General features: G+C 36.8%; 1 protein-coding gene across 1 annotated transcript in view; it reads right to left on the bottom strand.

Annotated features, from left to right (window-relative positions):
• KIAA1324L (KIAA1324-like ortholog) overlaps positions 1 to 22,656 on the bottom strand; it is a 61,619-nt gene that overhangs the window by 18,478 nt on the left and 20,485 nt on the right. Inside the window, exons 6-17 of the mRNA XM_005860344.2 lie at positions 22,167 to 22,319; positions 21,472 to 21,560; positions 16,617 to 16,797; positions 14,574 to 14,702; positions 13,247 to 13,337; positions 12,496 to 12,598; positions 8,790 to 8,927; positions 6,809 to 7,072; positions 5,957 to 6,130; positions 3,805 to 3,994; positions 2,463 to 2,559; positions 1,433 to 1,534 (exon numbers count right to left, since the gene is read on the bottom strand). Coding sequence (XP_005860406.1) covers positions 1,433 to 1,534; positions 2,463 to 2,559; positions 3,805 to 3,994; positions 5,957 to 6,130; positions 6,809 to 7,072; positions 8,790 to 8,927; positions 12,496 to 12,598; positions 13,247 to 13,337; positions 14,574 to 14,702; positions 16,617 to 16,797; positions 21,472 to 21,560; positions 22,167 to 22,319 — 1,711 coding nt within the window. The remainder of the gene's footprint in view (positions 1 to 1,432; positions 1,535 to 2,462; positions 2,560 to 3,804; positions 3,995 to 5,956; positions 6,131 to 6,808; positions 7,073 to 8,789; positions 8,928 to 12,495; positions 12,599 to 13,246; positions 13,338 to 14,573; positions 14,703 to 16,616; positions 16,798 to 21,471; positions 21,561 to 22,166; positions 22,320 to 22,656) is intronic.

Below are 22,656 nucleotides of genomic sequence, written 5' to 3'. Positions count from 1 at the left end.
GAGACATTTAAGTGTCACTCTTGCATGAAAGCAATCTTTATTTAAACCATCTGTTCTCAACCTGTGGGTCGCGACCCCTTTGGCGGTCGAACGACCCTTTCACAGGGGTCGCCTAAGACCATCCTGCATATCAGATATTTACATTACGATTCATAACAGTAGCAACATTACAGTTATGAAGTAGCAACGAAAATAATTTTATTGTTGGGTCACAACTTGAGGAACTGCATTTAAAGGGCCAGAAGTTGAGAACCACTGATTTAAACTGACAGTTCTTCTGAGTCTATGAAATTGCTTCCTTTCTCCCATGCAAAGTGGATGTATGAAACAGATCGAGAATGTGGACAGCCATTGCCTCAGTGCCAATCAGTCAAATAAACAGTATCATGTAGTCTCTAGGTCACACTCTGCCTTGGTGATTTTGCCACCATTAATCAGAAAACTTAAGAGTTAGAAATGGAACATACAAATTATCCACCCTGGCCCCATCCCCTTGAGGAGGAAACTGATCTTGCAAGGCGTGTCAGGCCATAAAAACTGTGAACAATGCACTGCCCTGGGGCTGGGGGGGTGGTCGTTATCACTGGCCCCAGGACAGATCATCGGACATGGCCTGGGGACTCCCAACACCTGGGGGCCTTCCTGTAAGCCCACGAAAGGGGGTGGAACCATATCTGCAAGACAAAGACCCCAGAAGGTTATAAAAAGCGAAGCCTCTGCGTGTTTCTTCACTCTGATTTGGAAATTATTCCCGGAGCCCACTAGTGTTAATAAACCGGGTCCCTCCCTTTCTCTAGGAAGCGTGCTTGGTATTTCTGCAACACCCTCACAGAGAAAGAAACTATGACTCAGAGGTTAGATTATTTAATCTAGATTACCCCAATAGTTCATTATTGATAAAGAATGATCACCCAGAAGAGTTCCTAATCCAGCTCTCAAAGAAATTAAGGCTAAACAGTATGAATAAGTACAAGGATAAAAACAGTATAACTATATATTACCTAAGCAATTTTTTAAGAGATTTAGATGCTCAGGCAAACAGAGGAGAATATATTGTTGAGGAAACTGGGAAATACTGAGATGGAGCAAAACCTCTTTTTTAAATATTTTTTATTGATTTCAGAGGAAGCGAGAGGGCGAGGGAGAGGTAGAAACATTAATGATGAGAGAGCCAAGAACCGGGAATGTGCCCTGACCAGGAATCTAACCATGACCTCTTGGTTCATGGGTTGACACTCAACCACTGAGCCATGCCGGCTGGGTGCAGCAAAACTTCTTAATAGGCACTCAGTGTAACCTACAACCAAAATCTACAGAGTCTTCTGTTCTCTGCTTTACATCCATAGAGAATATGTTTTAAAATATTAAGATACTAGAGTTTTGCTTCCTCATAATACATACAAATGTAAATAATCATTTAGAATAAGGTTACCTGGGGACTGAAATCACTCCAGCTCCCAGTTTAGTAGGATTACATCTCATTTTCACCGCAGTTGACCGGCCATTAACACAAGATGTTGTAGTTGCAGAAGACCTATTGTAAAGCACATATCATTTTACAAAATATATATGACACAGATTACAAAGACAAAAATATCCTCCATATAAAAACTCCTATGCTATATAAACAAATGGAAAAGGAATCAAAGTTCACTACTTTATAATTTTAATACAAATTAAGCTCATTTTCTTTTACTGACTATAAAAAGTTTACTATTTTCTCAGGTAAAGTGATAAGCTATTATCAAGGTGTTTAGTAAAGCTTCTATAATTAAAATCAAAATTATAATCAAAAGAAATTTTAAAGGGAAATGCCGGGGTCTTATTCGCATCTCTTAGGGTTCAGGAATCTGGAGAAAGGGCTGCGGCGCAAATTAATAAAGAGACTAGACATGAAATATAAATTTGGGAGGCATTTTTCGGGAGTCAGGGGAGGCTTAGCTTTAGTAACTAAGCTCCCCAATCTCCGGGCCTTGCCCTATAGCAAAGCAGATATACGTATCAAAGGTAAGGTTTGGTAAACAGTAAAGGACCATCCGGTTGGGGGAACTGCCCTCAGCTGTCTGGCAGCAGGCAATAACATGCAGATCTTCAGCCCTGCTGAAGCCTAAATTCCATCAACCTTCTGATGGACTTCTTGCATTTATGACCTGCTGGAATTAGCCTCCAGCAGGGAAAAATGTCATATCCACTCAGGCTGATGTTTAGTTGTATAAGTTATAAATAAGTACTGCCTACACAATAGAGGCAGTATTGCCTAATTTAAAATATTATATAATATATATGAGCAAAATTTTAAAAGGCTTTCAAACTATTCCATGTTTCCTACTTTTTACTAAGTCTTTTATTTAAGAACCAATTGCTGATTATCTATTAATTATAAGCTACTATGCTGGCACCCTGAAGTGACATTCTTTTGATTAAAAAAAAAAACTGTCAAGGGAAACAGCATCTTCACTTACTTGTAAAAGAAATGCACATCTGGTATTTGGCTCGGTGGAACTGGGAACATATCTTCTTTTATATTAATATTTTGCAGTGTGGTTTCAATTGTCACTCCTACATGGCAATAAAAAAGACATTACTGAGCAATATGGGAAAATTAAGTTTATTTAGTCTCTGTATATCTGAATAGAAAATAGCTTTACTTTTATACTGTCATTTTAGCAGAAATATTGTATTAAATTAATATGACAATAAGAAACTTTCCACAGTCTATGAAAAAAAAAAAAGATTCTATTCCCTAGTTTTGTAATTTTGCTTAAGTCACTTCACTTCCTTGGCTCTTATGTCCTGAATCTGTAAAATGCATGCAATAATCACAATATCTCTAAAGTCCCTTCCAGTTCTAACATTTGAACAATCCACTATCATACTTCTCAGCCTCTGGTGAGTTTTGCCGAATGAGCTGGGCAACTTTGCTAATACAGCTTTTCTTTCACATTCATTGCAGGCATATTTGACCCAAAAAAAGATTCTTGTACCCTAATAATTTCCAAAAATAACTCCAAAATTTTCTTAATCTAAAAGTAAGGCATTTTTTCCCTGAACAAAATGATGGCAGAGCCAAAATGCAAGCAATCACAGCGACCTTTGCTTCTGACACAACTCCTACGCTGAGCACAAGCTCAGTAACTGACCTTGGTGCTGAAAAGTAAAGCTCAATTCCTCTGGAACCCATAGCAACGGTTCTCAAATCTGGCTGCATATTAGAATCATCTAAGAAGCTTGTTAGATTGTTATATGCCTTGTTAGGTTCCTAAGCCCCACTTCAAAAAGTCTCATGAATTTGATCCCTGTGAATTACTAACAGGAACCTGAATTCTTCTTAAAATATTCCTATGTTCTTGACACCACAGAGATAGACAAGCAGACAGGGAATAAAACTCAACACATTCACCTTTGCTACTTGTCACCAACTTACTTCTGGTATGAAAAAACATGATGAAAACTGATGACAGATATTATAATTTAGGTTTATATTGTGTCTGTTTACTGTTCTTCTTTTCTTTCTAGTTTTGGTGTTTTAAATTATTTTGTGTCTTAAAACTCCTAAAGGATCTGATATAAGGCCAACTCTCAGAAAACACATATCACATCTGAGTCAATACATAAATTCAGAAGTTCCTTGTACTCACTGAGATTAATGACTAGACCTCACTTGTAGGGGCTTTTTAACCATGTCACAAAGTGATGATTTAGAATTACCTGTGGGCTTTAATCATCTATGATAAAAACCAATGCTATGACAGGTTATCAGTACCCTAGTTTTATACATGCATATATGAACGAAATGAAGCTTACCTAAAAATGTGTCTGCCAGAATGATGGATTGTGATGATAAAGCTGCTCGGAAACCCTTACTTTCAGAAGGAATAATAGTTGATTGGCATACAAATGCTCCTACCAGATTCGTGTAATCATCTGAGCCTGCCACCATGTCCTTTACTGTAAAGTCTGTTATATTGTTGGTACAGAGGGCCATCTTCTCCCCCTAGGAAAATGAATTCATAAAGAAGTTTTATTGGGGGTCACTCTTTAAACTGGATCTCAGCTAGCCAGTGACTTGAGTAGGGCAGTGGTTCTCTCCTCACCGCAATCCTGATTTATTAGATCTGGTGGGAGGCCCAGCCACCAGTATTTTTTAAAAGCTCTTGAGGCTATTCTAATGTTTCAACCAGGGTTGAGAGTCACTGAGGTTATGATGAATATACTAATTCAAGGCTGCATTCCTCCTCCAACTGCAAGCATCATTTGTTGTGGATGAAAGCCATCTAACACAAGGAAGTATAAGTCATCTATGAACTCTTCAATTCATAGGATAACAATGCATGCAAAGAAACCAGAAAACTGTTGATGCCAAGAAAAAGACTTGCACTTCATAGGCTGATGTGTGCCAGAAAGGTGATGTGAAGGCTGAAGAAGAAACATAAAAGCCATATTGCCATAGAATCCTAAGACAACATCAAAATTGTAAACAATTGGTCACAACAAGTGTCTTTATTCACATACTCTTAGATTCAAGGACATGTATCTGCTCAACTACACAGTAAGCTTAAGGGAACACAAAGGTTTACTTTCATAATTATTTGGAGGATAGTTGGGAGATATAATTTATAAAAATTGGAAGACTCTTTAAATATAATATGTTTAAATATACTATAGTCCCAATACAAAGGACTATAGCTTGCTCTATTATTTTTATGAAGAAATGTACAAAGGAAAATAGGAACCTAGTTTATTGGTCTTCAATGTAGAGTGGGCATAAAGAAAAGAATCAAGATTTCACTTTGTTAATGCAGCTGGTAGTCCTAACCTATGAAATGTTTTCTCTCCACCAAGCCTTCTCACCACAATAAGGTGTAACATATTTTTACTAAGCTCAAATTAAATTGTTGAAGCCAAAAAGAGAGAAAAGTGGAAAAGAGCAGAAATACACTACTAAGGAAGGAAAGAGAAAGTCAACAGTACACAGAAAGGAGTGAGAATATAAAGTGGGGGAAAAGAGAAAGAAGGCGAAGAGAAAAGATGGAAGAACAGACAGTGGTAATACAGGAATAAGACTAAGAAGTGTGATATATAATGGAATTAATTTCATTCACTGCTTAACACACTAGTAAACATAATAGATACTTAATATATATTATTGAGTAAATTGAGGAACTAACCAACTGAGTACATAAAATTAGGACAGGACAAATGTCATGCCATGTAAAATTTATAGATTTATAGATTTTTTTTAAGAATTTATGTGATCATTAAATCTCTCTTTATTTTCTTTGTACAAAGTTTGGCACAGCCGTCATAATGAAGACCATTATTAGATAATCAGGAATTAATATAGAAAGAGACATGGTGGAAATCCCAACCTTGTATGCCCTTAAAAATATTGAACATATAGTCCTGTAACTCTCCCCATTACCAGTGTCAGTTAAGGTCTGCTTCTTCCCACAGAAAAGAAAACCCCATTATTTATTAGCAGAGGCTATCTGATCAACTGACATTTGTCTCCTGCTTAACTCCTTTTTACTTCTGGATCAACTTTCTCTTGGAAGTCTTTTACTTTTTAAGACACAAAATTGGCAATATTATAAAAACAGTAAAACTTTCTCAAACTATAACTGCCTGCCTAAAAAATAGGAGAGATGACAAGCCTGATCCACTTTTACACAAACGAAAGATCCTCAAAGCACTTAGACCATAGCTCCAAGGTTTGGGGTTCAAGAGACTGGATGAGTGCTTTGATGGACTGAGAACCAGGCAAGGTTGCCCCTGGTGGAGAAAGCTGCCAACCAATATGCTAGGAGGCAACAGAGGACTTAAGCCGATCAAAGCTCAGTTTCTAACATGTGGGTGTCAGTTTCCATAGAGATTTTATTGGGCCATCAACATAGAAAATATTAACTCACTCTGAGTTGAAATATAGCTCCATCTCACCTCTGCAGCCAGAACTCACCTCATGCCCACACAAACTAATATTGAAGAAATGGAAGTACTTTGTTCCTTTGGAGGTAAAGCTGGGGCCATTCATTAACGAGCCCACGTTGCTGAGGTTGCTGAAGTCATAGTGCAAACTCTGATTTTCTTTCTCGTGGTAGAAAAAGCAGTCACTATAGCAAGCGGAGTGGTCCTTTGATTAAGATTAAGAAATGTAAAAAATTTTTAATAATATAGCAGGAAAGAAAGTATTAGTTACTATGAAAAATGTGTTTCAAAAAAAGTCCTAATTTAAGATCTATTTCAGTAATTTCATCTTCATCATAATATATTTTACCATACTACCACAGAGAATTTCTATAAACTAACTAGATATTCTTAGGCAAAGTTTAGAAGATTCAGAACTTTTCAAAGTAGTTATTCCAAGGTTAGTATCTTGTAGAAAGGTATTTTCACAGTCAAACGTTCCTGTTAGGTCAGTTTAAATAGACAATAAAATTGCTTTCTCCTTCATTCAAAATGTAGCATCAACCTTTGCCCTTACAATATTATAAGACACACTTGCTGCTCTCTGCATGTTCCTATTGCCCACCTACAGAGGTTGTTTTCTTGTCCCGCCTTAACAGAACCACAAGAAATTTAATATTTTTGAAAGAATTCTTATTTGAGTGCTTTTCTTAAAATTGTATGTCCCCAGAAACTAGCACTTACATGGAACATATTAACAAATGTAGTATCAATAAATGTAAAAGGAGAGAAAACGAGAAAGGGAGTGAAAAAATCATTTGTAAATATCACTAACAACCTTGTAGCTCCTGAAGAAACATTACAGGAAACTTCTGAGTTTCTCTCTTAAAGTAGACTCACTTACCCGAGTGCTTCTACTCCCAGGCCCGCACGGAATACAAGCCTCCTTGCCATAGACCTGATGTATGGACAGGTAGGTGTCAGGTGGACACTCCTTGCACTGGTTGGTTTCTTTCTCAATGTAGTCGCCTGGGGGGCAGGGGACACACGATGAGCCCGACTGTTCAGAACCGAGGGCACAGGCACGGCATGAGGATGCCACCCCATCAACTGCATTAGTGGCAGTGATAGAATAAATCTTCACCATGTCATTGATGAACCGTCTATTCTAAAAAGAGAGCAGAAACTAATGACTTCTGCTTTGGGGCTCATTGGACAATCAAACTGCTTTATGTTGATATCACCAAAATAAGCAGAGTGCTCCATCCTTATAGTTTATAACTGACAATGGATCAATATTATTGGGTTTTTTGTTGTTATTTTTTTAATATGTTTTATTGATTTTTTACAGAGAGGAAGGGAGAGGGCTAGAGAGTTAGAAACATCCATGAGAGAGAAACATCGATCAGCTGCCTCCTGCACAGCCCCTACTGGGGATGTGCCCGCAACCAAGGTACATGCCCTTGACCGGAATCGAACCTGGGACTCTTCAGTCCACAGGCTGACGCTCTAGCCACTGAGCCAAACTGGTCAGGGCTGTTGTTATTTTTTCTTTGAAAATCTTAACACTAGAATGTGTTAAGTCCACAGTAACAGAGTCCCAGGAGTTTTGTCACAGTCACCATAGATATGTCATAATTGGTACTAACTCGGGCGTATTTTAGAGACTTTACACCTAGCAGAATTAGCATGGTTTATCTCCCAGTTACTCAAGATAGGAACCCAAACCTAATGCTACAAATAGATGCCAACAGTGTTGGCGGGCAGAAGCCATGGACTAGCCTTGGAAGACTAAGACCCTGGCCCTTACCCTAACACTAATTGTGCAATATTGATGCAATCACGTGACCTCTTTGGGCCTTCCTTCCTCTCTCTCTCTCTCTCTCTCTCTCTCTCTCTCTCTCTCGTACTTTTCCTAATCAAGATTCTTTGTTTTCTACTGAAAGAATTTGCAAGGGAGAGCAAGAATCTGTGGCTTACTTTATACTTTTCCTTACTGAGATAATGGATCAATTAAGATCTCATTTTCATCAAGCAGTGGGCATCACCCTATCAGTACAGGGCAGCACTACTCTAGACTCAATGCTCTTTGTGTGGAGCAAAGCAAAAAGAAGGCAAGGAAGTATCCCTAGCATGTTCATGCCCTGCATAATGGTAATCTGAACACTCGTAAATAACAAAATTGGAGGCCAGTAAAATCTGGGGAATGGGTTCCCCAGTGAAAGCCTCAAGAGAAAATGCTACATCTGCCACCTTAGCTTTTGAGGCAGCTTCTGAACTCGTGGTTTACCTTGTTCTCAAGTTGGAAAGTTCACATCTTTGGAGATTCACAAAAACAATAATCTTGCTACTATTGAAACATACAATGGGATTTACTTAGTGGAGGATGAAGGTCTACCATAGTAGGGAAAGAGGGTAAATAATTCTCTGTGTTAACCCAATCCTGTGTCCACACACATTCTCCAGGCTATAAAAGAAGACATTACTGTAATGAAATTATAAACCAAAATCTGTTAACGCCTCCTGAACAAATGCCTGATCGTTCAGATGAAGAGGAAGTAAGTCACTAGTCTTTTCAGAGTCTCAGAAAGCTTTAAAAGTAAGGTTTTAAAAAAAATTAGATGTTCTTTCTCTTAAGCTTCCAGTAACTATAATTGTTCACAGTGTAGAACAGTTCAAAGATCCATTGTATTATTCCATTTCATACATTCTTGCTCTCAAAAAAATAACCATTTTTATACCAATCTACTCCATAACCAAACGCTTGATTCCACATCAATAAAAAGCTATCTTTTCCTCCAGGAGATTCGAGTGATCACTTTCTATATATCTCCACTGGAGCATCATCTTTGTATTAAAAATAATAATAATAACTTGGAACTTACATCTTGCCCCTGGTTAGTTCTCTGGAATGCCCATGTAAATGTAAACGTTGCATTCTTGAAGATGATGTGGGTGTAAGCTTGTTTTTCTTTGGTTCCACCCCATGATTCCACCACGTTGGTACTTTTTCTATTAATATCCTTAAAAAATATACACAAAAAAGCATAAACTCAGTATTAATACACATGTGTATTCATTAAAAATATGTGTTTGTATTTACAGCATACCCTGCAGGGTTTGTAAATATTTATCTACAGAGATGTAACCCTATAATTAATTCTCAAAACTTCCTCTCAAATCTACACAAGCACTAGCTTAATAATTACAATATATCAACCACATTGTCAATGTAACATGAAAAAGGTCTCAAATCATAGTATGTGCAAGGGGGGTTGTGTGTGTGTGTGTGTGTGTGTGTGTGTATGCATGAGTACGCGCATGTAGGGGTGTGAACTTCTACCTTGGAGAAATATACTTAGAAGGGGAAACATAATTCCTCAAACGTCTCACAGTGAACTTCATAAAATGGCAAGGCTTTCTATTTTTATCTTTTTCCTTGGGAGATGCTGACAGGCAGCTCTTACACAGAAATTGTAAGTTCTCCCTGTTCTATACTTGCAACTTCCTGGCTTACCCAAGTGCAGATTAATCAGGATGTTATTTTATGTTCATGAAATATTCTTTTTGATTATGCTTTAACTTCAGTAGGATTAATTTGTGTAATACTTATTTCTGCTTTTCTTGGTTAAATTCAATATTTAGAATACCATACAAATGTGTGCTATTCCAACAAATATGTCATCATTAACATGGTTAGAAAGCAAATATAATAAATCAGCCAAATAATGTAATACATATCTAATTTATTAGAAATTGTCTACGGCCATACCACCCTGAACGCGCCCGATCTCGTCTGATCTCGGAAGCTAAGCAGGGTCGGGCCTGGTTAGTACTTGGATGGGAGAAATTAAAACCAAGACTAATCCTGAATTTTCTTATTAGCCTTTCCTGCAAAACCCCTAATACATGACCTAGAATTCTGAATGGGCTTCTGTGAATTATCTGGGATGTTAACAATATGGTGGCATGAGCTCGATACATGTCTCTTTTCTTTCTGTGATATAAACATAGGAGTCAAACATGTTATAAAGAAATCAAATCTGCTATAAAGAGATGAATGTTGAGTTCATGCCACAGACAGAAGCAACACAATGTGCTTTTCATACATTACAGAATTCCCACATTACTAAACATTCAAATCATCATACATGCCATTTCCTAAAAGGAGTTCATAATATGCAGATAGTGCTCTGTAAATAACATTTCTCTGGATGTTTATTCCAATAATAAATTGAATTTATTGCATTACTACAACTAACACTTTATTTATGTAAAACACTACACAATTTTGAAAGCATTTTTATATGCTATTTCATTGATATCTCAAAAAATCCTGTGAGAACACCAAATCACACACAAAGACAGCTAACAGATTCTGCTATGAGCTAAAACTCCAGTTTTGATTTATAAAAATAAATAATTGTAAAACCTACACTTAGTAGTGTTTGTTCAAATGAGAAAGAATATATATATATATATATATTTAAATAACCAAAAAAGGGTTTTCTCAAAAGACTTTCAGGCACTGGAGAGAGAGAGTTGTTCATTTTACTTAAAGGAAATAACCAAAAAAGGGTTTTCTCAAAAGACTTTCAGGAGCACACTGGAGAGAGTTGTTCATTTTACTTAAAGGAATCAAAGAAATAGTCCCCAAAGAGGTAAAGTTTGAGCTGCCTTTGAAGTATGGATAGGTGTTCACCAGACAAAAGAGCATAAGGAAGAATGTCATTCAAACCTAGAGTAGCAAGGCAAGAGAAATTAAAAAGTACCAGGTGCTCCACTATCAAATTCAGGGTGTCTAAAAAGGTGTGAAAACTCACAGTAGGTTTAGTAACAGAGGGTAGGCAAAAACTAGAAAAAGCCTTACAGAGGCCAGGCTAAAGAATTTTAAGTGTATTTATAGGCTATTGGTTCTCAAACTTTAGTGTGTATTATAACTACCCTCAAGGTTTGCTAAAAGTAGAGAATGCTGGGCCCCATCACCAGAGTTTTCCATTAAGAGTAGGATGGGGCTCAGAAATTTGCATTTCTAACAAATTCTCAGGTGATGTTGGTTCAGGGACCACACTTCAAGAACTGCTACCACAGGCAACAAAAAGCCACCAAGAGTAAGGGGGTAGCTTGATGTGGATGCCTCTACTATTATTTTTATGTTTCTAAAGATATTTTTTTTTAAATTATGTGTTTTATTGCTTAAAGTATTACAAAGAGTATTACATATGTCTCCTTTTTTTTCCTCCCCTTGACCTTCCCCTGGCCTCCCATACCCCCCAGTGTCTTGTGTCCATTGGTTATGCTTATATGCATGCATACAAGTCCTTCGGTTGATCTCTTACCCCGCCCCTGCCCCCAACCCTCCCTGGCCTTCCTGCTGTAGTTTGACTGTCTGTATATTTTGACAGCAGCATGGATGACAGAATGGAGATAAGAAGAATGGATAGGAGACTACTGTTCAAAGATAATAGGAATGGCTCTGAGAATGAAGAACTAACACTAAAGGACTAAGGAGGCAGAGGTGGGAGAATTGAAGACTTACTGGTTATTTGTGGTATAATATAGATGGATGTGTTGAAGATTATTTATGATCGCCGATTACCACCATGAAGTCATTTTGTTTTTTTTGTTTTTTCAAAACAAAACAGTTTGTCTTCATTTAAGCTCTTAGGAAGCATGAATAAATATTTAAATCTCCATGTATCTTGTATGTCATGGAGGAAATTGTTAATGGACTCTTAACTAGCTATTAAAGGATCTTTGGAAAAACAAAAACAAATCATGTCTATACAGTCACTTCTTAATTATAACGCTAAAATCTTAACCAACAACCTTTAATATCCACATGAGCCCCAGTAAATTTTAAACTAAGAGTTGAGATTTATAGGACATCTAGAAAAAAGGGACAAAATTATGATATGTACATTATAAAGCCCATTGTCTACATTGATTAAATTTTTTAAAATATATTTTTATTGATTTCAGAGAGGAAAGGAGAGGGAGAGATAGAAACAATAATGAGAAAGAATCATTGATTGGCCTCCTGCACAACCCCTACTGGGGATTGAGCCCACAAACTAGGCATGAGCCCTGACAGGGAATCAAACCCTGACCTCCTGGTTCATAGGTAAATGCTCAACCACTGAGCCACTGCGGCCAGGCAACACTGATTAAATTTAACAAGGTAGTGTTTTCTTTCTTCCAAGTGTCCACAACAACACTACTTTCTTCCCTCACTTACTAATACATGTTTTTCCTTCCTGATGGCTTTAACTGCTATTGGGGGAAATTTTTCATTCTGCTGGTGGCATGTTTTTATGAAGAAATGTTCTTACAGATTAATATTCTCTGACTTCTGTCATTTGCCAGGGTCCCCTCAGTCCTTCCCACGAGGAACAAATGCTTTCTTTGTGGGTGTCATTTCACAATTCTTAGTGACTTCTTTAAACATTTTTAAATGCTTTTGTAAGGGACTAAGCATGGGAAGAAAAATAGGATTCTTATCCCAACTTGTATAAATAAATTCACACTTGAAAGAGAATGCTAAGCTTCTAGATTTCTAAATAGGCCTTTGAAAGCCACTCTTTCACTTACCACCATGAAGTACAGAACACAGTCAGCAGAACAGAGGGTCTCAAAGACAAATGTTATTCTTCCCAATTCAGAACCCATGGCTCCAGTCATAGATGTTGGTGGTCTATTTGACATTAAAATTACAATATTATAGTGCATTCTAAATACAATCTGGAACAAAATTATCACTTTTTACATTAAGCTGAAAGCCATGCTCTCCTCATCCCCTAATCTACTGCTCCCTACAGCCCAACTCTTTCCTCACTCAATCTCTGCTTGGCCATACCCTTTGTTATAAATGGAGTCTCCACAACCATGTTACTGTGCTTGAATTTCCTGGTATACAGGCTACCACCCATCCTAAAGCAAGCAAAAGACACCTACGGGAAATTTCAACATGGAAGATTAAAGCAAAATGAGATTTTAAAATGTGTGACATGCTAATAGAGAAAAATAAACATATAAACTATAAGATACTACTGCATATAACCTGGACTAAGATATCCTCATTAAGCATCCAAAAAATCATGATTATTGTAACATTTGGATAAAATATTGTTTAAACCTTTCAGCTTCATCTAATACACAATTATAGTGATAGTTTCTCAATCACTGATTCTATAGATATTCTTAAACATATTACCCTACTTGCTATTTACTAAGGATATCACAGTGTTAATATATTTTATAAAGGCAGTCCTACTCCATCTATTTCTAGAGGGAAACAGGCATGAGGGTTCTTACAGAAGGAAATAGAATGGGTTTTCCTTACTTAAATCCTGGGATATGCAAGTTTAAGATCAGGTAATCATTATCAGAACCTCCAGCCCCACTCTGGATATGATCTCCAGCCACCTCCCAACCTGGAAATGACAAAGATCATCTTTATTAGTAAAAAATCCATTATTGATTTCTAACAATTTTTAAATGAAGTTACAAAAAGTCCAGTAGTGTTTCAAAGTTAGAAATACTTCAAAAGAATTCCCTATTTTTAAATTGAAGTTGCAAATTACACATAGAGGTAGACTCCTACCTACCAATAAAGACATTCCTTATGATTCCTCAGAAATAATCAAGTAATGCATATTTTTGCATAAAAGTTATTTAATGAGAAAACTATTTCTCAGTGAGGCATGACTATCTTTTTTTTAAAACTAAAACAGATGGTCTTCATTCATTCTAATACAATAAGATAGAAAATCCTAGTCTCCAGGTAACCAATGAGAAATAGAAACCTCAAATTACTTAATGAAGAAGATCTGAAGTCTGAAGTTATTTTTTATAGTTTTCTATATTGTTGTTCCCTAATTTAACTCTTGTTCTACGTTCATTCACTTATCCACTCATTCGATTGGCACTCACTGTGTGCTAAGAACCATGATATGCACTAGGGATAGAAAGACAAGACTAGGTTCTACCTCACTGAAGATTCAGAAGAATATGAGAGAGACACACACACACTACAATTGTCAACAATATGGGAGATACAAATGTACATAGAAGGTGATGGGGGGAGAGGGGAATCTGTCCTCTGCACAGAAACAACCAACATACCATAGGCACAACTAAGTGCTATGCTCTCTAAGAACTTAAAATGTAAGGACATTCAGCAACCATCCTATAGAACTCTGTCATGTTTTCAAGTTTTCAGTAAGTGGGGTTCATCGGTATTTTGTAATCAGGGTCACAGACTTCATAGGCAAAAAGAGATAGAGATGATTTAACAACCTCTCACCACGGCTCAGTGCTGAGCCAGAACAAACTAATCCAGGCAGAAATGCTGCCACACTACCCTTCAAAATGGCAAATGCCATAGACTTCATTACTTCCCTTGGTAATCTACTCTGGTATTTATAACCATAACTGGTCCTCCTCAACATCTACCTCTACACTGACCCCAGTGCAAAATAGCTTATATTCCTTTGGAAAGTCATCCGGCTGTAACACCACAGTTACTATTTTTATGTGAGGGCCCAAAGATGGGCAAGCAGCCAAATAAGATTGAAGTTTCTCGTACCCACAGGTAGTATGTTTGTAAAGAGCTGAAACTGAACGTCTTTGCTGCCAAAATACATCCAAGAGGCTGACTCTGAACTCACCATTCATCCCATCACACTTTGAATTCCCAACATTAAAACAGGAGGTTTTCATGTTGCCGGGAAGGACGTTCCACCATTTGTATTCAAAGCCAAGGGCAGGCTCTGTTCCCGCTGGACACGGTCTACATTCTGCAGGAGACAAGTGGGGCAAACAGTGACTGTTAAACTGCATCTTGACAACTTCGTCTCCCTTTGTTCCAAGCACTGCTGAATTTTAATTAGCAGAGAGGGAAGTGGGAAGGAGAGATCCTGAGCCACCAATTCCCTGAAGAATTAATAAGTTTTTCAAAAACAATCTGGAAAGAAAAATAATTCTGAATACATTATACACATATATACTTGACTTACATGAAAAGGGAAAAATATAAAATCTTTTAAAGTGATTTCCCCCTCATTTCTGGGAGTAACTGCCACGACTGAATTATCCCCTACAAGAAGAGTAAGTCTGAAACACGTTCTCTTACGTGTGATTTTAGAATCAGTACTCTTCACCTCATGAATAAGTAAACATTTCACACTACCTATTGGTTATTAAATGAAGGGAAAAATATAAAATCTTTTAAAGTGATTTCCCCCTTCATTTCTGGGAGTAACTGCCACGACTGAATTATCTCCTACAAGAAGAGTAAGTCTGAAACACATTCTCTTACGTGTGATTTTAGAATCAGTACCCTTCACCTCATGAATAAGTAAACATTTCACACTTCCTATTGGTTATTAAATGGAACAGCATATCATGCAATTTAATTATGGATTGATTACTTGAAGTTCAAAACATTAAACTTCAAAATGTTAAATGTTAAAAAAATACTAGGAGTTGAGGGGTTTGGAAAGAGTTAAGGTTTATGAATAAGCCTGATTTAAATTAACATCTGCTCTATTGAAATGGAAGGGTCTTTTCTAACCATTTTTTATTTATTTACCCAAGACACTTTGCATTATCACATCAGTAAGAGAAGGGGTAGGGAGAGAAAATGTTCACTGAGCAAACACTTCTAGTACCAAAGTATTGCAGGAGACATTTTATATAACCTGCTCAGTAATGATGAGCTAGATATTATTACCCACAATTTTTAGATGAGAACACTGAAGTTCAAAAGGTTTAAATAACTTGGATAGATAACACTATTGTTAGCCTGCCGGATATGGACTCAAACCCAAGACAATTTGACTCTTTTTTTTTTCCCCTGTAGAATCTGTTAAAATGGTTCTCCTGCAATAAAGGAAATCCCAACTTAAAATGCCTTCAACAATAAGGACATTTATCTCTCAGACCAGAAAGTACAGCAGTTGGGGGTTGGCTAATATAAGGGCTCAATGACATCATCAGGGCCCCAGGTTCTTTCCACTTCTCTATTTACAGAAATTTTCAACTGGTGTGCTGCAAGGATACAATTTGACTCTTAAGTCCTTTTCATGTTATTTCTCAAAGGCTCAGGATATTAAGTATGCTGCATGGCTATATTCCAGTAAGAAATCTGCAATTAAAATGCACTGTAATCCCTGTCTACCAAAATTAAAATAAATTCTCTAACCACCTTCGACATTATTTGGTAAGTACTAAAATTTTCCCAACTACACACTTTGAAACAATTTACTTAGGGAATATAATATGCTATATGATTAAAATGAGCAAGTTTTTATATAATTGCACAAAATGTGACTTATTATTCCAATATAAAGCTGAATTAGAAGACATTATATTTTATGCTTGCATCAATATCTGTGTACACATACTCTGCAAATGAAGCGCTTATTCTTAATCGTTTAATATGGTGGAACTTCTTATCACTACCCAAAGGCAGAGTCATCCCATAAGAGTGTCTTACACAAAATGCCATTAAAAAGCAATCCTTACGATATGTTAAATAAACCACTGCAGTCTCATGATACCATTATCATGTTTCTCAACTCTACTTCAGTCTCTGAAAAAAAATGTATGTTTTAAAGAATGATTTCATAAGAACAATTAGAACAAAGTTACAGGAGTCCAACAAGATTAGTATGCTAAAGGTCCGAGTATTGGACTAACTGATATCCTACCTTTTGTTCCATCTGAAAACATCCCAGGAGGGCAGGGATGGCAAGAAGATGATCCATTGTTATAAAATCCAGGGTTGCAAGGTGGACAATCCTTCTTCTCTCCAGAAGGGGGCAACCTAATAGCATCTGTGAGATCTTCCCGGCAGATTTTGGGCTCTATCCACTTGTACATTATCTGTGTCTGCAAAAAAAAAGGCTTGTAAGTCATTTAACATCCTTTATTTGCTTTAAACTTCCAATAGCACAAATGTTAAACGGACAGCCTAGAAAAATTCCAAATAGTGATAGACTAGAAGGGCCAAATAAAGACAATCTAAAACATTAGTAAGAAAATGAGACTCCCCCAAAATAAATAAAACTTTAGTGACAAACGACCATTATTTCCAAGTATTTTTGCCCTAAACTAAAGGTGGCTATACTTCAGACAGATCATGTTCCTCATCATGAAATTCCTCTTTAAAATACAGATATGGTGATTATGGCCCTTACTCTTCTATCCACTCACTTTATTTACTCCTTAACCAACATAAGTTTCTATGCAGAGACTCTCTTTTTCACTTTGAGACCTGCACTATTCTCTCCCTTTCCCTCAACCACAGTACCCACCACCAACCATTCCACATAGTGATTAAAAAAATTATTTTTAAAGAAGAATATGTCTAGCTTCACATTTTCATCCTATTATTTCATAAATATTGGTAGTTACTCTCTGGATCTTTTCCAGTAATGTGATATTAGACTCCAAGACCTATAGCTAAGATATTTTCTCCTAAGAGTTTTAGGCCCTCTGGCATGTGCGCTGAACATCAGGATTAAGACAGCCTCCAGGCTTCCAGTCAAGGTGGTAGTATAAATAAACACAGTACTGGCATCCTCCTAGGGCTACATCAAAATTACAACTAAACTACGGAACTACCATTATTCAGAACCACCTGAAATCTAGCTGAACAGACCCCTGTAACTACCCTTCTTTCTTCTCTCTTTCTCTCAAATCAATCAATATATAAAATTTTAAAAAACGATAAAGACAGCCTCTAATTTCAGAGAGGGAAGTACTTTAAACCTTATCCTTTTCATTCTTCCTTGCACATTCATACACCCCCACACAAAACGAAATAAAACAAAATTAGCTATGACTCAGTCAAACCCAGAACACTGTAATTATAAAATTATTCTCTTTTGAAACCAAACCATTAAATGGGTTTGCCATTTCAAAAGCAAAATTGGTATTATCAGTGGGGGGAAAGGTATTCTAAATGCAAAGAGAAAAATAAGTAAATTTTTCATAGCTAAATATGGCTTTTTTAAAAAGAAATTAATAGCTTCCTTCATTAGACATATAATCTGCTTAACATATCTTTCTCTTTAAAAACAATTTCTGTAATAATAAGCCTAATATTGAAGCTGGAGGACCAAAATTAAAGGCAATTCTCTATAGCCATTTTCAGTTAATAGAAAATCATATATATTAAACCCTTTAGGCCACTCAATTTTATCTCAAGTATTCTCTTATGGAAGAGTAAACTATCTTGTCTGAAGAAGGATGCTTGAGAAAACACTTTAAAAGTTAGATAAATGTCTCAACAGAATTATAAATAACTTTTTTTTCATTTTACAACTCTCTTTTTCCACGTTCGTTTTATGCCTACATCATGAAACAGTCTAACCAGCCACTTCACCCATCTGCCTCTCTCTTACCATCTGTAAAATGATGGTCGTTCCTGCTGGAGCTTCCTAAATAGCTGAAAAAATAAATTAGATCCTGTATCCAAAAGGGCTTCCCAACTCCCCCGAGAAAGGCAATATAAAATTCCAAGAATGTAAGCAAAAATATCATCATATTGGGGAGATCATCTTTTTAAAATTCTCGCTTAACAAGTACAGAAAACATTTTAATCTTTGCCAATTCAAAAATTTGCTGATTTATTTTTGACATTAATTAAAATTGTAATGCATTGTGTGTGAGTTACTGCAGTGTTGGGAATAGTTGGTTCCCACATGGGAGTGGGCAGAACTCTGAGGCTGCGCACTGAGGACTGACCATGGAGGCCCACCATGTAATCTTCCCCCCTCCCCCCACTTTGGGAGGTCAGTATTATTATTATCCTTAAGTTTATTGCTCCAAAGTTATACATAGCTAGTAAATGGTAAAGTAACATGAGTCAAGGAGAATGCATTTGGAAAGCGTAAAAATAATAAAATATGCAAATATATTTTCAAGAGGTTAGCTAACCACATGCTCTGCAATCCAAGCACAATTGATGCTTAAAAATCAGAAAATGTGCACCACCTTCAAACATGGAAACATTTAGAAGTCAGATTTTAAATTCTCTGCAGTAAAAGTTTTGTTCTCAACGCCTTGCTTCACATGGCAGACTGATTCTGTTCCTCTCTTGTAAAAGTTTTGTTCTCAACGCCTTGCTTCACATGGCAACTGATTCTGTTCCTCTCTAACGGGGACAGATGCTTTCAAGTCTGGCTGACGGGAAAAGCTAATAAGCAATATTAATGATTTGTAGCACCAGATGGCTCACAGTGAAGGTGAAAAACCAACAATCAATTCATTCTTTGGCAACTTGAGATAAAATTATGAAATGTTTTATGAAACCAAAACCTTAATAGAGCAAAACTTACCAGATTGCTATTAAGATTACAGAAGAACTATAGTTTCCAAGTGTATTTCTATTAAGTATGAATAAAACACAGTTTATTGATACACACAATACACATGGAGGTATCAATTGGAAGCTGGTTCTTACATTGAAATAAAATTCAAGACAGGGAGGACTAAACTTTAGATGAATTTTGAGACCGAATTTGTCCATGACTTTCCTCCTTCAAACGTCCCTGCACAAATGCACCAAGGCTTTGTAGACTGGCTGAATTCATCAGAGATTAATTACATGTGCTTTTAAAGAATCTACCAACGACCACTCCAACCTGACAGCCTTGGGCTTCATCATGTTACAGCTCAGATGTTCCCAACTAGGCTATTGCTTGCCTGTCTGCCTCTCCCAAACCTTGATCCTTTCTGGTTGTAACCCACCGGGCACTCATCATTGGTCTCTTGCAGTCACCTGCACCATTCTGCCTTGCTTTGCCTGCTCCTGCCTTCAAAGCCATGCTCAATATCCACATGGGCTCTGAGCACTTCCTCAATGCACCCATCTACATATCGGCACTCACTTGGATTCCTTTTCTATGAAGCCTTTGCTGTTATCTCTTTCCCCTTGTGGTTACCTACTCAGTCCTCTTCTTCCTTTATGTTAAGACACCATGGGGTTTGACATTGTACTGGAAATTCTAGCCAAGGTTGTAGGCAAGAAAATTTTCTACAATTAGATTGGGGTGAATATACTAAAAACAATGAATTGACACTTCAAGGATATATTATATGGTGTGAGAATTACATCTCAATAAAACTGTTTTTTAAAGATTTTAAAGAAGATTATAATAACATTTTTATTTTAAACAAATGCAGAAATCCCTAATCACTGAGAAAGGTCGTGTTGTTTTCCCATCATCCTAAGAGACAAATGTGTTTGACTTGTTTAGATCATATAGGAAGAAAGGCAGATCTAAAGCCATATCCTTTATACGCTAATTTTAATGTCTCCTATATCTTACTCCTGCTATATAATTCAGAAGTACTGTTATAGACCTTAAGCATTTGGAATACTTTATAATATTGAAGTTTGTTAAAGGTAAGGAAAAGTGCTAGATAATCTGATACCAAAACACTAGCAAACCCTTTATGGTCCATCAAGACGGGGGGGTGTGGTCTAATCTTAAGCATTAAAAGTAAACTACTTAAAAAGAACTTAAGACCTAAGGGTAAGTACAATAACCATATACGTATAAAATTATAGATTGGGACCTCAGATTAAGAAAATAAAGCAATACTGGCATCTATGTGGATTTTCCAAATTAGGTCAAGATATTAACTGTCATGATTTTGAAGATGCAAACATACAGAAAGTATGTTGCATCATACTCACTTTAATCTCAACTTCTCCTACTGAATAGGCTAGTGTAGGCTGACACGTTTTAATTAAGAGAACGGCAGGTCAGCTGCCGAGTTCATGTGTGCATTTTTCCTCTGGCTCAGTGTTGTTTATATGGTAATTACTTTGCATTTTCTAAATGCAATTACACAGCAATCTGCCATGACTAAATTAGCCAATGGCTGCACGGCTTTTTATTGACAAAACCTACTGAGAAACCAAATAATTAAAGAGAAGTTACAGGATACAACAGGTCCCCAAGTAAAGTCGTTTCATTCAATATCCTTTGTGGTTTCATTATAACATTGTTGACTTTTGTTTATATCAATTAGCCTAGAATAAAATTGGTTCACTTCAAGTCTCAAAACCTATCAATAATGTTAAAGTGAGGACTTACTGGATTTCCATCCTGTGAGTCACAGGACACATTTTAAGGCTGTGCTACCCCTGAAAGTATTACTTTTTAAAACATATGACTGTTAAAAAATAGCAGGGATTTATTGGGCACTCAGTATGTGCCAGGCACTGTGCTAGGAACCTTCCATTGAATAGCTCATATTCTCATAGCAGCCTCAGGAAATAGGTACAGAGATTATCCCTATTTTACTAATGAAAACATGAAACTTGGCACCGCCCCAATAACTTGCCCACAGCACTAATTAGTAGATTGGAAAATCAAAGCCAGGAAGGCAGGCTTCAGAAGATAAATTATTAAATTTCCTCTGAACTACTTTAGATACATGTGTTATAAATCAGCTCATTCAACTCTCTCATCAACAAATAAAAGTCTGCTAAAATTGGGAAGATGGCTGAACAAACATGAAATGGAGTGCACTGAACACTGCCAATACCTTTCCATCTTCATCACATGGAGTGTGGATCTGAAAATAGTCTTTTGTGGTACAGGGAGGGCGCTCCATACACTCGCCAGATCCTTCTTCTGCAACAACAACAACAACAAATGCATTTCAGAAATGAGTCCTTTATGACTCTAAGAAAGGGCAAAAAACAAAATAAACAAACAAAAGAGAAATAACTAAAAAGTAAAAATAACCTCACCAGAGGAATTTAGGTACAACTAGCTAGGCCTAAAGAAGATAAGGGCTTACATTTTTATTTTCACTAGAGCAATAAGTGTTTCCATGATACACCTGGGACATATCACAGTTTTTCCAAGAAGACATTAGACTTATTCTATTATCATTAAAATTGTAAATTTGGAACAAGTGAAAAGTTTCTAAATATATCTCTATGTCCACAAATCATCTAAAAGTACAGCATGAATTCAGATTAGTATAAACACATCCCAAGCAGTTACCTGTGAAGTATGAAATAGTAAAAAATTACAGACAAAAGGAAAAGTCATGAAGAAAGGGGTAAAAGTAATTTTTATCCACTCAATATTGATTCACTTCAGCACTTTGGTGTCTAGCCCATTGTTCCTGTCCCACTTATATGTGACATCTGGCTTAGGACTATACACTCAACAAATGTACATTTAAAAAGAAAAGAACATAGAGTATAAATTGGCAAAGATTAGACCCACCTGAAAACTGGGAGTCCTCTGCACACCTTATGCATTCTTTGGCTCCTTTCTCAGAATAGGTGTTTCTGGGACACACTTGGCAGTTGAACGAACCTGGTTTATTGCTGAAGGTGCCCGGCTTGCATGGAAAGCATTCTGATGTGTATGCCACTCCTGTGGGATAGTAACACACAGAGCATGGAGGAACCCAACAGAAGTGAGCAAATCAGCACCTTCTTTCAGCTTCTACCAGAAATGAGAGAGCATTATTGGCACTGAGCTCAGCCCAAATCCTTTCTCTCATTCATTCAACCCCAAGAAGTGTTTGCTGCATGCAGGTAACTGGGATAAATATTGAATAAAACACAGTAAGTAGAGCAAACACTGAAGCAAGAGATTGGCATTTGTTAGAGGTATAGTAAATGTATAAACTCAGTTGTCAAAAGACAACTCCATGAACCCAGAGTGGGATAAACTCTAAGGTCCCTTCCAAGTCTACAAGCTACCATTC

This window comes from Myotis brandtii, unplaced genomic scaffold, assembly GCF_000412655.1.
Source record: "Myotis brandtii unplaced genomic scaffold, ASM41265v1 scaffold1332, whole genome shotgun sequence".
In the NCBI taxonomy this organism is placed as follows: Eukaryota; Metazoa; Chordata; class Mammalia; order Chiroptera; family Vespertilionidae; genus Myotis; species Myotis brandtii.
The sequence above is the reverse complement of the archived record's forward strand: the minus strand, read 5'-3'. Positions and strand labels throughout refer to the sequence as shown.